A 15548-nucleotide genomic window follows, 5' to 3' on the forward strand; every position below is an offset into this window, starting at 1 on the left:
CATTTGTTTTGTAGAAATGTGCAACACTGAGCAGTTTCATATTTTCACACTCGTATCTTTGCTGATTCATATATGTAAGGTGAGCCCTGTCACCTTGAGAGCATTCCTCGTGTTTTGTCTTTGTGAAGAAATGACAGGACTAGGACAATATGGCCTAAGCAGAAATGTAAATAATGTCAGGATGTGCAGAAAACTGTTGAGAGAAATAAGAAACTCACAGATTACAATGAGGATCATGCAAAACAGCTGGATCCCTGAGCCCAGCAGAGAGCTGAGGATCATGGGATACTGAGGTGGTCTGAACACATCACCGTGGACATTCTTCCAGCCCGACTCCTCCATGGTGTCCTCCTGGATAGAGAGGAGAAAAATGTGATCAGGTAGTGATCATTAAGAATCCAGAGGCCTGATGCTGTGTATTTTCTTACTATGTCATCCTCTCTGTTGTAGTTAGCAATGTCTTTCCTCAAGGTCCTGATAATGATCATACTCAGAATACCTGAGAGAGAAAGGCAGAGAATAAAATACAATTGCAATATTTAATACGTTGTCATAAACCCATCAATGATCTCTTCAATATATAATAAAGTTTCATTTATATGTTTCGGTTAGCCAAAGAATGTAGTCTTATTTTATAGAGTTGTTATGAAGGATGGAAGGAGGAAGTATGATGGTGTTTTAGTATTTTATACAAAGTATTATGCTGACAAAGGCAAGTTCTCTTGACGTCCATTCTAAAAGCTGCTCAAACTTGCATCAACGATGACATGTTGAATAAACAAGTGACAGTGTTTAAAAAGACTATCCAAAACAATCAAATCAAATGCAGTGACAACAGGACAGGAAAAAGGACCTGGGTGTCACACAGAAAAACAAAACAAAAACATCTTAAATTCAAATCTAAAGTTCAGTTGTAAATCTGCCAAATTGTATCCACTAGATTGATACATATTTTACAAATTTCTATCCATTTTTGTACATATTATATAAAAAATATTATATTAGTTCATGCCTTTACTGCACCGACAGCAAACTGGTGGTGAAAATAAATCATAAAAAATAAATAGAAATGACTGAAATAGTAAGAGTAAGATGCCATGAGCCACAGGTAAATTCTAACATGAATTGGTCATACCTGAGAGGAAAAAGACGACCACCACAGAGTTAACAATGGAGAACCAGTGGATCTGGACATCACTCATGGTCAGGTATGTGTCCCAGCGAGACGCCCACTTCACTTCACTCTCCTACACACACACACACACACACACACACACACACACACACACACACAGAGAGAGAGAGAGAGAAAGGGTGCTTCAGTCCTTTCTCTATTTTTGTGCACGACTAGATGACTACACATTTAAAATTTGCTAGTGGGTGCCCAAAATATTAGTTTGTTGCACATTATTTTTATGACTATTATTAATAAATTATTTAATTAGATTGAATATGTCAGAATAATAAACTTGAGTATAACAAAGGTACACAGCTATGACCACGTTCTTTACCAGGAACCCTGCAACGAAGGAACCAAGGCTACTGCTCCTAACACTGGTAAGGTTTGTAAACTCTGCAGTCTACTCTGACATTATATGTGTGCGCAACACTAAACATTAAACAAAGTATACATTTCAGCAACATCTAAATATGCTTTTATTAATGAGGATTGTAATCAAATTAAAGCAGTTATGTAAACAAAGTCATTTGAGCAGATTATTCAGGGCTACAGATTTTTATGACTACTGGGTTGCAAGACTTGAAAACACATTCAGCCTTAACTGACCTCCCAGTGTACAGAGTAGGTGAACAGGACTTCATTCTCCTTGGTAGGGTCGATCTCTTGAGCGGCAGAGCCACTGGCTTCAGGTAGGGTGCAGGTCTTCAGCGCCTCTGCAGGCTTCAGATCTGAGAAGAAAAATAATAGGACACAGGATAGAGTATACTAAGTATAAGCGGTAATCTTTACTTAACTTTTTAGTCAACAAATCTACTTCCTCTTTCCTTTAACTCACTACAGGCCTAAAGCAACATCAGGCGATTCAAAAAGAGTATGCTGACGCTAACCTTCTACTTTGACACTCCGGGGTATAACCTCAAATCGCACCACCCTGTAGTCATGAAGGTCCCCCTCCACCAGTTTCTCCTTGTGGAAGTACAAGATGAAGGACAAGTGGTTGTGCAGATAAAACTGGGAGGGAGAAAAAAAAGAATAATTTAACACTCTTCATATATTCATGTCTTTACTCTCTGCATATGGACTACATCACCAACTAAAGCTGACCTCTCGTGTATATATCCAACCTTAAATTGAGTGCAACTTGCAGAAAATTATATGCTGCAAAGTTTTTAAAGCATGTTTTTGGGATTCAGTTAAATATTCCTGGAATTACATACACCATAAGGCCAGCTGCAAAAATACTCGTGCAAAGGTTTCAGTCATAGAACTGACTCTATGTCTCTAAAGCAAAGGCTTTGTGCTGACACAGACGATCAGTAAATCATTCTTTATCACCCTTTATTTTGAATCATTCTTTAAAATTCCAACCTGAAGGGCAATTTCAGGAGCCAGTAAAAACATTAAAGTACTACTACTGAATGTAATCATTAGTTATTATTAAGCTCTTGCTCTTTCACAGTGCATCTTTTGTCCCATCTTCCACCCTTCACCCCTAAATAGTCACGTAGTTGCCCGTTCTTCCTTGAGCCTGATTGTTGGGGTTCTCTCTATTATTGTTCAGTGTATTGTAGGGTATGTAAGCCATATGCCTTACAATATAAAGAGCTTTGAGGAGACTGTTGCTGTGATTTGGCGCTATATAAATAAAAATGAATTGAGGAGCCTTGATGACCACTGCCTGCTTCCTCTTCATGTTTATGGGGGAGGAGCCACATATATCTGTCTAAAGCCAGTTAAGGACAGATAAAGTTTCAGTAAGTTTCAGAATTCTTTGATTTTTACACTGTGTTGTCCTGTTGTCTGTGTAATGTACGTACCTTGTTTTTGTCAAAGAACCCCAATCTGTAGCCATGTTCAAACTGGACATCTTTTATCGTGTCCTTCTTTTGATCCTCCTCTTCTCCTCCCTCTCTGCTTGGATACTCTAACCTGGTGGCAACTGGAAGGTTATCTGCAATACTGCAATTACACACAAGAAGGGATTTAAAAACAACAAAATAGATGCTTTAGAAGCAAGTCAGCCCAGAGATATAAAGCCTATCAAACCGGACAAGCATTTAAATGAATTCAGCCTGCTGAAAGCAGTAAGAAGGGACGCTCACAGGTGAACATAATACTCCTCCTGGATTCGCTCAGCCATCAGCTTACTCTCGTCTATGTTGAGCTTTCTCTTTTCACACACCAGCTCACATTTCTTGTCTTTACTCATCTCCACGTTATAAAGGGTGTTTACAATACGGTCTCCACGTAAGACCTCACCTATAAACAACAAGGAAACCACACACACACACACACACACACACACACAAATAAAAAATAAATAAAAAAATCACAAATATATTTATAGATATATATGATAAAAATGTAAACAATTTTAAACTTATCACATAAGCAGCAGTACACTCACCCAGGTTCTCTCCCTTGTAGAAGACCTTTTTTGGTTTACAGAATGGCAGGGAGTAGTATTCATAAGGAAGCTGGGTACGGGAGCTGGTCAGCTTTACCGCCTGAAAAACAAAAGGATCTCTTTCCAGTGTTTGCACTATCATTGTTTTATCTTTGACAATGAGAGAGACAAGCATCAGCAAATTTGTCAGAGTAGAATAGGGTGAGAACACCCCAAACTGGCTCCTGTTCTCCCATTCCTGGGAGAACTGTATGTCAAAGGTTTTAACACTCGGTTTCATCTTTTTGTATGTTAGAACTTCACTCTTCTCTGCGGCTTGGTGGCAGACCAATGACCGCACAAGCAACAGTCAGCCACAGACTGGTCGTACTACATACAATGCCTCCATCGACTACAGAGCTCTCTGCAGATACAGGGATCATCCTGGGACTGCCAGAGGACTGGGAATGTGCTTGAGCATGAGCCACAGTCTGGGGACTGAGTTTGAGAACCAGTGCTCTAATAACCATCCTGGGTACTCTGGCTAAGAAGTAATGACTTATGGTCAGACTATCTCACATCTTCTTCCAAACTGTGAGGGCAAGGTTTGCTGGATTAAAGTGCTCACTTGCAGAAAAGCACATGGTGTGAATTTTTGAGTGAAAAGACACATTTGTAACATCACTCAGATAGTAAGCTGTGTTTTTGTAGATTAACAAAGTAAAGACTCTTCAGTTGATCAAAGTATGCTAAACGCACCAGCCAGACTTTGCTGAAGCTTACAAACATTCCCAAACATCAAATATTCTGCCTCCCATTTCCTGCTACTGAACCCAAAATCTAATAAACACAAGATTTTAGAGTGAAATATTTCAAGGGGTCTGTAATCAAAGCCATGTTTAGAAGCCATGGTGTGTAGCAATTTTAGAGTCAAAATATTTTTTTCAGTTCTTGTCGTAGATACTGCCATCTAGAAGTTTCACGTCTACCCCTTTAAATGAGTGAAAACAAATTTACAGACAGTACTGTTCTGCAGCAGACCTGCGGCAGTTGCTCTCCCACTGCTCACTCTCTGTGTGCAGTTACTGCACCCACACAGAGGTTGTGCAGTTCAAAAGATATTTAACTTTCTGTTGCTTCAAACTTTCTACTCTTTAGATAAAAAACAACAACCAACCAAACAAACAAACAAAAAACACTGTCTGGTGATGTTGCCAGATGATGCAATTGTTTTTAAAACGAAAGAGTTCACTCTGTCATCTTGTCCACCTGACCGTCCGCTCACTCACTGCAGTGATCATTTTGTGTCATTTCACCTCATCATTGCTAATTATCACCTTTGTCGCCTAAAACTAGGGACTTTTCAAACCCTTGTAAGCAGCTAGTGATAAATGAGTGACACCTCCCTCTGTGATGAGTCGAATGTAGCTTCCTCCCTGAGTGCTCATGGTACAGCCGATATGTTTAGCAGTGAATTTTCATCTTACCTTGATATCTACAACGTCGCCATCATGGAAATTCCGTGGAGCTACTCCAGGAACATAGAAGGACCGGCTCACAGGCAGCAGGGACAACAGCAAAAAGGCCCACCACCTCACCTGCAGAGCGGACACACATGAACACAAAACATGTTAGATTTGACAATGAATTCCACAAGTGTCTCTGTTGTACTGTGTGCTGACAGTGGAATGAAAGTTGAGAAGCAAGTTCCGGCAGCTTGATAATGCCTCTGAGCACGATTTTGGAAACCTTCTACAAACCCAATTGTGACCAAAAAAAAACACACTGCTTAAAAAAAAATACGTGAACTATTTTTTTTTTTTAACAGTAGAATATGCATAAAATGTTCTAAAAAACGTATCCATTAAAGAAAAATAGAAACTCTTTGAATTTGACTGGAGCAACACATCACAAAGTTGGGAAAGACTGGAAAAGTAAGTGTTACTAAAAGCAAACAGCAGGAGAAACATTTAGAATGTATTAGGTTAACTGGCAACAAACCAGAAACATGACTGGATATAAAAAGAGCATCTCAGTAAGGCATAGTCCCTTAGAAGGTGTGCAGAGGTTCACCAACCTGCAAAAAATCTACATCTACAAATATTAGAATAAGGCTGCTCAATGTAAAATTACAAAGACTTTGAATGTCTCATAGTCTACACTACATGATATGAAAAGATTCCACAAATCTGGAGAAATTGCTGTGAGCAAGAGTCAAGGCTGAAAATTAAAACTGAATTCCACATCGTGCTGTATCTGTGACAACGGCACTGCTTTGCAGTAAAATTCCAGTTGCTGAACTGGCCTGCCTGCAGTCCAAACTGTTTATAAAACAAAAACAATATGTCAAAAAAGTCCAAGACTGCTGGGCAGCTACAATTTGACAAAACGGGACAAAATTCCTACATTCAAACTGTAGGAACATTTACAGACTGTTACACAGGAGTAAACATGGCCCCGTTCCAACTTTTCTTTGATGTGCTGCTGTCATCAAATTCAAAATGAGCTAATATTGCTCTTCAACACACAGTTTAAAGATCTGATTTATTTTTTATGTTCAGTTGTAAATAAAAAATGGCTTTATGGCAGATCACTTTGGTTATTTCTTACTTATAGCTCTTGATCAATATAACACCTAAACTAAGGCATTATTAAAATACTGTTTAGTTTATCTTCTAGGAAGCCTGTCTTAAATTTCTGACAGTATTGCATCTCCTGGATGAGGTAGATAAGGTGCATGAGTTTTTGTAAATGTGTATCCACAATAAAGAAAAGCCAGTATATCAACATTCTCAGAACTGAGGCTTGGCCTGTGCATTGATATGTATCCTACTGCAAAAAACAGACAATTATATTTTTAAATATTAATTTAATTTAATATAATATTTTACTTAGATTTTATGCCTACTTAGTTAACAGTACATCTGCATATTTTACAAACAGCAGTAGTTGAGAGCAGCAAATTTGCGGTGGAGCTTGCTGAGCAGGTAGAGTGGTTCTTATGCAGCACTTTTCTACTCCCTACTAAAGCAAAGGGCTTTATATAACATGACTCATTCACCCATTTACACACATTCCCAAATATTTCTGATGGATGCATCTGAGGACAACTTGGATTTCCAAGAATGCCCAAGCAATTGGAGCAACCAGGGATCGAAATGCCAACCTTCCAATTAAAAGATAACCATCTCTACCTCCTGAGTAATAGCCGCTGGAACTCTATTTTTGGTTGCAAATGTGGGTGACATGCTCACTTTTACACAGTGACAACTAAGCGCTACAGAATCGTATCGAAGCAAAAAAAAAAAGCAAAAATAAAAGCTTCTAGTTATTTGAGTTTCTCCATTTCAAAGAACACCTTCCATACACTTTTACTACAATAATGAGAAAGGTCTGCCAATAGTTTAATCATTCATCAACTTCAACTGTGCGCATGTGTAAGTGAACCAAACAAAAGGCCTCTCAGTGCTTTTATTTTTTCATCTCATCATCTTAATCGTCATTAAGAAATAGAAGGGGGTCCCATCAGAGCAGTAAATGTCATTTACATATTTTAAAAATAACCAATTAGCTTGCATGTTTGAATAAATTGGCAAAGCTATGCAATAAAGATCCTCTGGAATATTCCTCACAGTCTGAACTGTGAAAGGAACTTCAGTGCTCCTCAGCAGGGACACAGTCTGACTGTTGCATAGCTGACCCAAGCACTGGCAGCTTTACAGTGGAGAACTCTCTCACATGATCACATGACATGACTTTAACCTGACTATACCACCACATGTTCTTCACATGTAAGCTGCTCCAGGAGAGGACATGTTCAGACTTTTTGATTAAATCAGCTTTTTCAGAAATGCAGTCAGTTGAGCTGACTGCTATATTAATTATGCCGCAGCACAAAGTTATTCGTGCATATTCTCAGCTTCCTCTTCATCTCATTTGTTAGGTGGCAATCACAATTGATCATTTTTACTGACTTGTCTGCTCCACGTTACATGCAGCGTGTGTGTGTATGCTTGCCTGAGAAGGTGCGCTCACTGAGAGCGCCCAAAGGCAAAACTAGCAGTGATGCAGTAAAAACTCAAACACTGAGCTGAAATGAGACTACCCAAAATAAAATAGGAGTTCTATGAATAGATTTCCCCCCCCACATCATTAGTAATATTTCATCATTAAATACTCATTCAGTAATACTAATACTCGCTGTTTTTTTTTTGTTTTTTTTTTTACAAAGTTAAGAAAGTGTAAGCTGAGGCTTGTGTTGTCTCAGACGTCAAGAATGACTCCACTTCTCTTCCCAGTAGTGAGGAACACGGCTTACTACTTAATTCAAGGTATATTCTCGAGGCAGACATCAACTCTTTTAAATCTTCTTGCCTCCATCCAGTTTGCAGGACAACTGAAATCAATGTTCTCTAACAGTTGTTTTGAAATTCGTACAGAGATTTAAGATTGTCACTATATTCGATACGATCGCCTGAGCTGACAAGAGTGCCTTTACTTACTGTAGTTAAGAAGACATTTTGGGGATATGCGCTAATTCTGATAGGCAAAACGTCCCGTTTTATTACTACATGTTAAAAAATGAACTGAAATGATTCAACACTGAAAAAACATTTGTATTAGCATTAAGCATAAAGAAGTGATCGAAGTTACCAACAACGAATCCTGAAATAAGACTGCCTTTATGTTATCAGGCGCTACCAACCCGATTTACGTTAAGTTTATACTTTGTAGCTGTTCCTGTGCGGTCATTTTACCATCTTTTAGGACTGTAACACACGCCGACACAGCGCTAACAGCTAACATTTCCCTAAAGATTGCAAAACCTGTTTATTTTGACCGTGCATCACATGACAGTCTGAAAGCCCAGCGTTTCACAGTTCATACTCTGTCAGGGCAATTTTATATATTCCACACAAATGACACGAATCTGTTTTAAAGAGTCACCGCTTACTGACAACCAGGCTAGGTAGCTAGCTAACTCGTTTAGCAGGATCGTGAACATTCAAACAGCAGCGAATTCCAATGAAGTTTAGTCTAGTTAACATTAAATAGCACTTGATCGGTCTACTGAAGACCTACACTTTCCCACGACTTCAGTGCGATGTCCGACATAATTTGGAATGAAAGAAAGAGCAATGTACTGTTTAAAGCAAAAAGAGTTCGCTTTATTTCCACTTACCATAGCCGCAGCCGCCATTTTGAATACGTGTCATTACTGACGTTGCGGAAGTAGACTAAAGTGGTTTTTCTCTGGCATGTTTCCTGTTGTGTTTAATGAGAGGTGCAATGCTCCATCACAAGTTAAAATCCCCCCTTTAAAAATAATATTTAGCTATAATTAGGTAAACATAATTAGGAAAATATTATTTTAAATAGTCCTCACCAGACTACAGAAAACTGTATAGCTATTAGCTATTAACTATAATAACATTTTACTTTTTATTTATTTTAGGTTAAGTTCAACTTGATATCTATCTATCTATCTATCTATCTATCTATCTATCTATCTATCTATCTATCTATCTATCTATCTATCTAAAAAACACCCAGCACGCCCCTGCGGGCGGTTTATCCTTCAAGCTCGGGTCCTCTACCAGAGGCCTGGGAGCTTGAGAGTCCTGCGCAGTATCTTAGCTGTTCCCAGGACTGCGCTCTTCTGGACAGAGATCTCCGATGTTATTCCCGGGATCTGCTGGAGCCACTCGCCTAGCTTGGGAGTCACCGCACCTAGTGCTCCGATTACCACGGGGACCACCGATACCTTCACCCTCCACATCCTCTCGAGCTCTTCTCTGAGCCCTTGGTATTTCTCCAGCTTCTTGTGTTCCTTCTTCCTGATATTGCTGTCATTCGGAACCGCTACATCGATCACTACGGCCGTCTTCTTCTGTTTGTCTACTACCACTATGTCCGGTTGGTTAGCCACCACCATTTTGTCCGTCTGTATCTGGAAGTCCCACAGGATCTTAGCTCGGTCATTCTCCACCACCCTTGGGGGCATTTCCCATTTTGACCTCGGGACTTCCAGGTTATACTCGGCACAGATGTTCCTGTACACTATGCCAGCCACTTGGTTATGGCGTTCCATGTATGCCTTGCCTGCTAGCATCTTGCACCCTGCTGTTATGTGCTGGATTGTCTCTGGGGCATCTTTACACAGCCTGCACCTGGGGTCTTGCCTGGTGTGATAGACCCCAGCCTCTATGGATCTTGTACTCAGAGCTTGTTCTTGTGCTGTCATGATTAGTGCCTCTGTGCTATCTTTCAGTCCAGCTTTGTCCAGCCACTGGTAGGATTTCTGGATATCAGCCACCTCCTCTATCTGCCGGTGGTACATACCGTGCAGGGGCCTGTCCTTCCATGATGGTTCCTCGTCTCCCTCCTCTTTCTTGGGTTTCTGCTGCCTGAGGTATTCACTGAGCACGCTGTCAGTTGGGGCCATCTTCGTGATGTATTCTTGGATGTTTGTTGTCTCATCCTGGACTGTGGTGCTGACACTCACCAGTCCCCGACCCCCTTCTTTCCGCTTAGCGTACAGCCTCAGGGTGCTGGACTTGGGGTGAAACCCTCCATGCATGGTAAGGAGCTTTCTTGTCTTTATGTCAGTGGCTTCTATCTCCTCCTTTGGCCAGCCTATTACCCCAGCAGGGTACCTGATCACGGGCAGGGCGTACGTGTTGATGGCCCGGATCTTGTTCTTACCGTTCAACTGACTCCTCAGGACTTGCCTGACCCTCTGCAGGTACTTGGTGGTTGCAGCTTTCCTAGCGGCCTCTTCATGGTTCCCATTCGCCTGCGGGATCCCCAGGTACTTGTAACTGTCCTCTATGTCTGCAATGTTGCCTTCTGGTAGTTCAGTCCCCTCAGTTCTGACTACCTTCCCTCTCTTTGTTACCATCCGACTACACTTCTCCAGCCCGAACGACATTCCAATGTCATTGCTGTATAGCCTGGTAGTGTGGATCAGTGAATCGATGTCTCGTTCACTCTTGGCATACAGCTTGATGTCATCCATGTACAGGAGGTGGCTGACAACTGCTCCGTTCCGTAGTCGGTATCCGTAGCCAGTCTTGTTAATGATCTCACTGAGGGGGTTCAGGCCTATGCAGAACAGCAGTGGGGACAGAGCATCTCCCTGGTAGATCCCGCACTTGATGGTGACTTGTCTTCAACACTAGAGTTGGCCTCTAGTGTTGTACGCCACATCCCCATTGAGTTCCTGATGAAGGCTCTTAGGGTCCCATTGATCTTGTACAATTCTAGGCATTCCAGTCTCCAGCTGTGGTGCCTGCCGATATGATGCCTGACAGGAGCTTCCATGTAGTACTGAGGCAGGTTATTGGTCGGTAGTTGGAGGGGACTGGTCCCTTCTTGGGGTCCTTGGGGATCAGGACCATCTGACCTTCGGTTAGCCATTCCGGGTGTCTCTCATCAACTAGCAGCTGGTTCATTTGTGCTGCCAGACGCTCGTGGAGTGCAGTCAGCTTCTTCAGCCAGTAGGCGTGAACCATGTCGGGCCCTGGTGCTGTCCAACTCTTCATACTGGAGACCCTTTCTTGGATATCTGCCACTGTGATGGTTACTGGACCCTGTTCAGGGAGGTCGCTATGGTCTGCCCTCAGATCCACTAGCCACTGAGCATTGCCGTTATGGGTTGCGTCCTTCTCCCATATGCTCTTCCAGTATTGCTCCGTCTGCAGCCTTGGTGGTGCTGTTCTCTTATTATTGTTCCCTTGCCACTGAGAGTACACCTTTGCTGGTTCTGTGGAGAACAGCTGTTTTATTCTCCTGCCTTCTATCTCTCTGGTGTACCTCCTCAAGCGGCTGGCCAAGGCTGTGAGTCTTTACTTGGCAGTTTCCAAGGCCTCAGGTATGGACAGCTTGCTGTATTTCTTATGCACCTTCTTTGTCGCACCTTTCTGCAACTCCGTTAGTTGGCTAACCTCCCTCCGTGCTACTTTGATCTTGCCCTCTAGCCTCCTTCTCCATGGAGGGTACTGCCCCTTGTGGCTGTTCAACTTGTAGCCAAGCATCTCACTGATCACTGCTGCCGTATTGTAGATCAGCTTGTTAGTGTCGGTAATCGTGGCTGTAGGTATCGTCCGTAGTGCTGCATTAACATCATCTAGCAGACCTTCTGAGGGTACTTCACGTAATCTTGGTAACCGGCTACGGGTGGTCCAGGTTTCAAGCTTGGCCATGATCCTATCTTTCAGGTTAGTTCCTCTCGCACTCAATGATCCTTCTCCTGTCGCACTTGGGGCTATGTACCCAATCTCGGGGTGATGATATCTCCCCCCTGACCTGGCGTCCTGACTCCTCCTTGCCGTAGCATTTATGTTGTACCTCGTCAATCTCTAGCTGTGAGAGCAGTCCCTTCTTTCGAATGTTGGAACACTGAGCTACTAGTTGTTTTGCCGTCATTGTGGATGTTGGGTATCGAAAAATCCATAGGTCCCTCATCCTATTCATGTAGCCCCTTCCGCCGGGGTTACTTGCGTAGTAGCATTCCAACAACGCCCTGTTTTCGTCTCTTGCCCACTGATGCCTTCTTGTTCCAGTAGCCCACTTCTCGTCAGGGTGCCCTGGTTCCTCAACACCTGATGCGGACCTTGTTGATCCGGGCGACGTCCGGATCATATATATATATATATATATATATATATATATATATATATATATATATATATATATATATGTGTGTGTGTGTGTGTGTGTGTGTGTATCACCCCTGCAGGCGGTCTATCCTTCAAGCTTGGGTCCTCTACCAGAGGCCTGGGAGCTTGAGGGTCTTGCACAGTATCTTAGCTGTTCCTAGGACTGTGCTCTTCTGGACAGAGATCTCCAATGTTGTTTCTGGGATCTGCTGGAGCCACTCGCCTATTCTGGGAGTCACCGCACCTAGTGCTCTGATTACCACTGGGACAACTGTTACCTTCACCCTCCACATTTCTCCAGCTCTTTTCTGAGCCCTCGGTACTTCTCCAGCTTCTCATGTTCCTTCTTTATGATGTTGCTGTCATTCTACACCTATCACTACAGCCATCTTCTTCTGCTTTGAAACCCTGCTGTCATGTTCTGGATTGTCTCAGGGGCATCTTTACACAGCCCGCACCTGGGGTCTTGCCTGGTGTGATAGACCTCAGCCTCTATGGATCTCCTTGCTGTGCTACCATGATTAGTGTCTCTGTGCTGTGAGGTATTCACTGAGTACGGCTTTGATAGTGGCCATCTTCCTGAAGTACTCGTGGATTTTCATTGTGTCATCCTGGACCATGGTACTGACACTCACTAATCCGCTTAGTGTACAGTCTCAGGGTGCTGGATTTGGGGTGAAACCCTCCATGCATGGTCAGGAGCTTCCTTGTCTTGATGTCAATGGCAGGGTACCTGATCATGGGCAGGGTGTAGGTGTTGATAACCCGGATGTTGTTCTTACCATTCAGCTGACTGTGATGAGTATGATAAGTCATGCATCACAGCTGTCACATTAATTCAACAACGGTGTAATTTCAGCTCTAGTTCTAAGTGGTGATCTTCTGGTTTCATTCAGTTTCTCTGTTTAGGGGTAACCACAGCAAAACAGCTGCTTCGATCTCATCCCTTCCTTTCTATGGATTACATTGTCTGTTGCAAACATCATGGTCCACAGAGCTTCTGCCTGACCTCATCAGTTAATCAGTCACTCCTATCCAGCACCTCACCACTGTCTCTCTGTCCACAGATATGTCCTGCACCCCCCTCACATACTTCTCTGCTGCTCCTAACTTCCCCATGCACTACCACAGTTCCCCTCTTACCACACTATCATATTCTTTATCTAGATTCACAAATATTCAGTACAATTCATTCTGACAGAATGAATGAGTCAGAATGAGTAGGTACTTCTCTATCAACACCTTCAAATCAAACAACACATCTGTAGTGCTCTATTGCTGTCATATTGCTGCTCGCTGATTGTGACACTATCATATAGAGATGGAAATGCAACCTAAGAAAACATTATGTAATACTGCAAGCCATTGCCGTAGCAATGCCAAGGCAAGAGCAACCATAAAGAGAACAGAAACCACAATGAGCCCATTCATTCATAAGTCATTCATAAGTCCCTGTTAATTCTCCTACCTACCTTACAAACTCCACTGGTAAATAGTGTTTATCTTTATGTTTAAACAAACTTAACGACTGATGCCAGTCATTGAAAATAAAGAGGACTTATCCGTCTGCAAGTGAAACAAGAGGAAAAAAGTGGAAGATGAGAAAAAAAAAAGCAAGACGGTGGTGAGTGGAGTAGACAGTAATGATAAAAGTATAACTAAAGTATAACTAAATGCTGCCATAACATAACTTTCACCAGCATTGTTGGGTCTGCGCTTCACAGGCCCCGCTGGTTTAGAGACTTATTCCCGTTAACGAAGCAAGACGAACAACTCAACCGGTTTTTCACATGCTAGCACGGGAAGGATCTCAGAGCAGCCCTTCTGCCCTCGGTCTCAGACCACTTCGAAGAACCACCTTCCCCTGCAGCCTTTTATTTTGTGACACACAGTTTACACAAACACCCATTGTAAAACCCCACTATGGTGTATCATAAACCCTAAGGCGCTGAGTGTGTATGTGTTTGTAAGTGTGTGTGTGTATGTGTATTCATGTGCACGTGAGTGTGTGTTTGTGTTTGGGGGTGCGTTTGTGTGACCTCCTGCTCACCAAAAGGAAGTTTACTAAACAAGAAAACAGAACCCTCACATAGGATGTGCCTATATTAAAACACTACATACTAGGGGCCACCATGGCTCAGGGGGTTGGGAAGCGTATCTGTAACCGGAAGGTCGCCGCTTCAATCCCCGGGCTCCCTGGTCGTTGTGTCCTTGGGCCTACTGGTGTTGGCCAGAGGGGCCGATGGCGCAATATGGCAGCCTCGCTTCTGTCAGTCTGCCCCAGGGCAGCTGTGGCTACAACCGTAGCTTGCCTCCACCAGTGTGTGAATGAATAGTGGCATTGTAAAGCGCTTTGGGTGCCTTGAAAAGCACTATATAAATCCAATCCATTATTACACTACATTTAACAATTTGACTCCAACAAGCATCACATTATTTTTTGTTAACTTTGACATTTACCATTAGTTAGCAGAGCTGCCTCGTACATTCATGTCTTCTGGCTGTGATGTGATGAAATTGAGTGATGGGGCTTGGAATCAGAGTTAGGACAGTTTATGGAAGCTGTTACATTGCTTCAATAAAACAAAAACTAAAGTGTAAACGCTGCATAGTGAACGCTGTGCCCAAGAAGAACATTCAGAAGTTGAATTTGAAGAATTGTAAATCTGTAATGTGAAAGTGTTGTTAATATGTTACTGTTATAAGCAGTGTTGGTCAAGTTACTTGAAAATAGTAATTAGTTACTAATTACTGATTACTTCTCCAAGAAAGTAATCCTGTTACTTTACTGACTACTTATTTTAAAAAAAGTAATTAGTTACTTTATTACTTAGTTACTTTAAAAACACGATATACAACCTGATTACGTTATAAAGAAATAGACCTTTCAGCCCATTTCTACTTTTTCTGCACAATCCATCATATAAAATTGAATCAAATGAAAAAGGCTTTTTTTAAAAAAATTGTTCAATGAGCTTTAATCTTTTAACTTTATGCACATTGTGTCAAGCAAAAATGAAATCATATGCAACTGTCTTTGACTTGAAGAAATTGTTTTACATTTAAACCTATTTTCTGCATATTCCAGAATATAAAATAAAATTATTTTTTTCTGTTTACACCCATTCTTTCAAATAGATGCAAGTAAAACACAGCAAAAAATAAATAAAATCAAAGATTCAGCAGCACTAAGTCCTGTTGCTCTTAAATCTATTTTCACCTGTTTAGCAGGAGTGGGGCAGGTGGAGGTTTGTCCGATGCCGCAGCCCTTATGTCAGTGGGGGGATCCGGGGGTTTCTGTGAATTTCACATTCCCATGGCA

The 15548-nt window shown here is 41.9% G+C and overlaps 1 protein-coding gene across 1 annotated transcript in view; it reads right to left on the reverse strand.

Annotated features, from left to right (window-relative positions):
- tm9sf4 (transmembrane 9 superfamily protein member 4) overlaps positions 1 to 8696 on the reverse strand; it is a 25214-nt gene extending 16518 nt beyond the window's left edge. Inside the window, exons 1-10 of the mRNA XM_085145506.1 lie at positions 8649 to 8696; positions 5054 to 5164; positions 3588 to 3687; positions 3283 to 3439; positions 2998 to 3139; positions 2068 to 2191; positions 1787 to 1908; positions 1136 to 1247; positions 429 to 499; positions 219 to 351 (exon numbers count right to left, since the gene is read on the reverse strand). Coding sequence (XP_085001632.1) covers positions 219 to 351; positions 429 to 499; positions 1136 to 1247; positions 1787 to 1908; positions 2068 to 2191; positions 2998 to 3139; positions 3283 to 3439; positions 3588 to 3687; positions 5054 to 5164; positions 8649 to 8681 — 1105 coding nt within the window. The 5' untranslated portion in view covers positions 8682 to 8696. The remainder of the gene's footprint in view (positions 1 to 218; positions 352 to 428; positions 500 to 1135; positions 1248 to 1786; positions 1909 to 2067; positions 2192 to 2997; positions 3140 to 3282; positions 3440 to 3587; positions 3688 to 5053; positions 5165 to 8648) is intronic.
- Between the last annotated feature and the right edge of the window lie 6852 nt (positions 8697 to 15548).

This window comes from Neolamprologus multifasciatus, chromosome 20, assembly GCF_963576455.1.
Source record: "Neolamprologus multifasciatus chromosome 20, fNeoMul1.2, whole genome shotgun sequence".
Lineage (NCBI taxonomy): Eukaryota > Metazoa > Chordata > Actinopteri > Cichliformes > Cichlidae > Neolamprologus > Neolamprologus multifasciatus.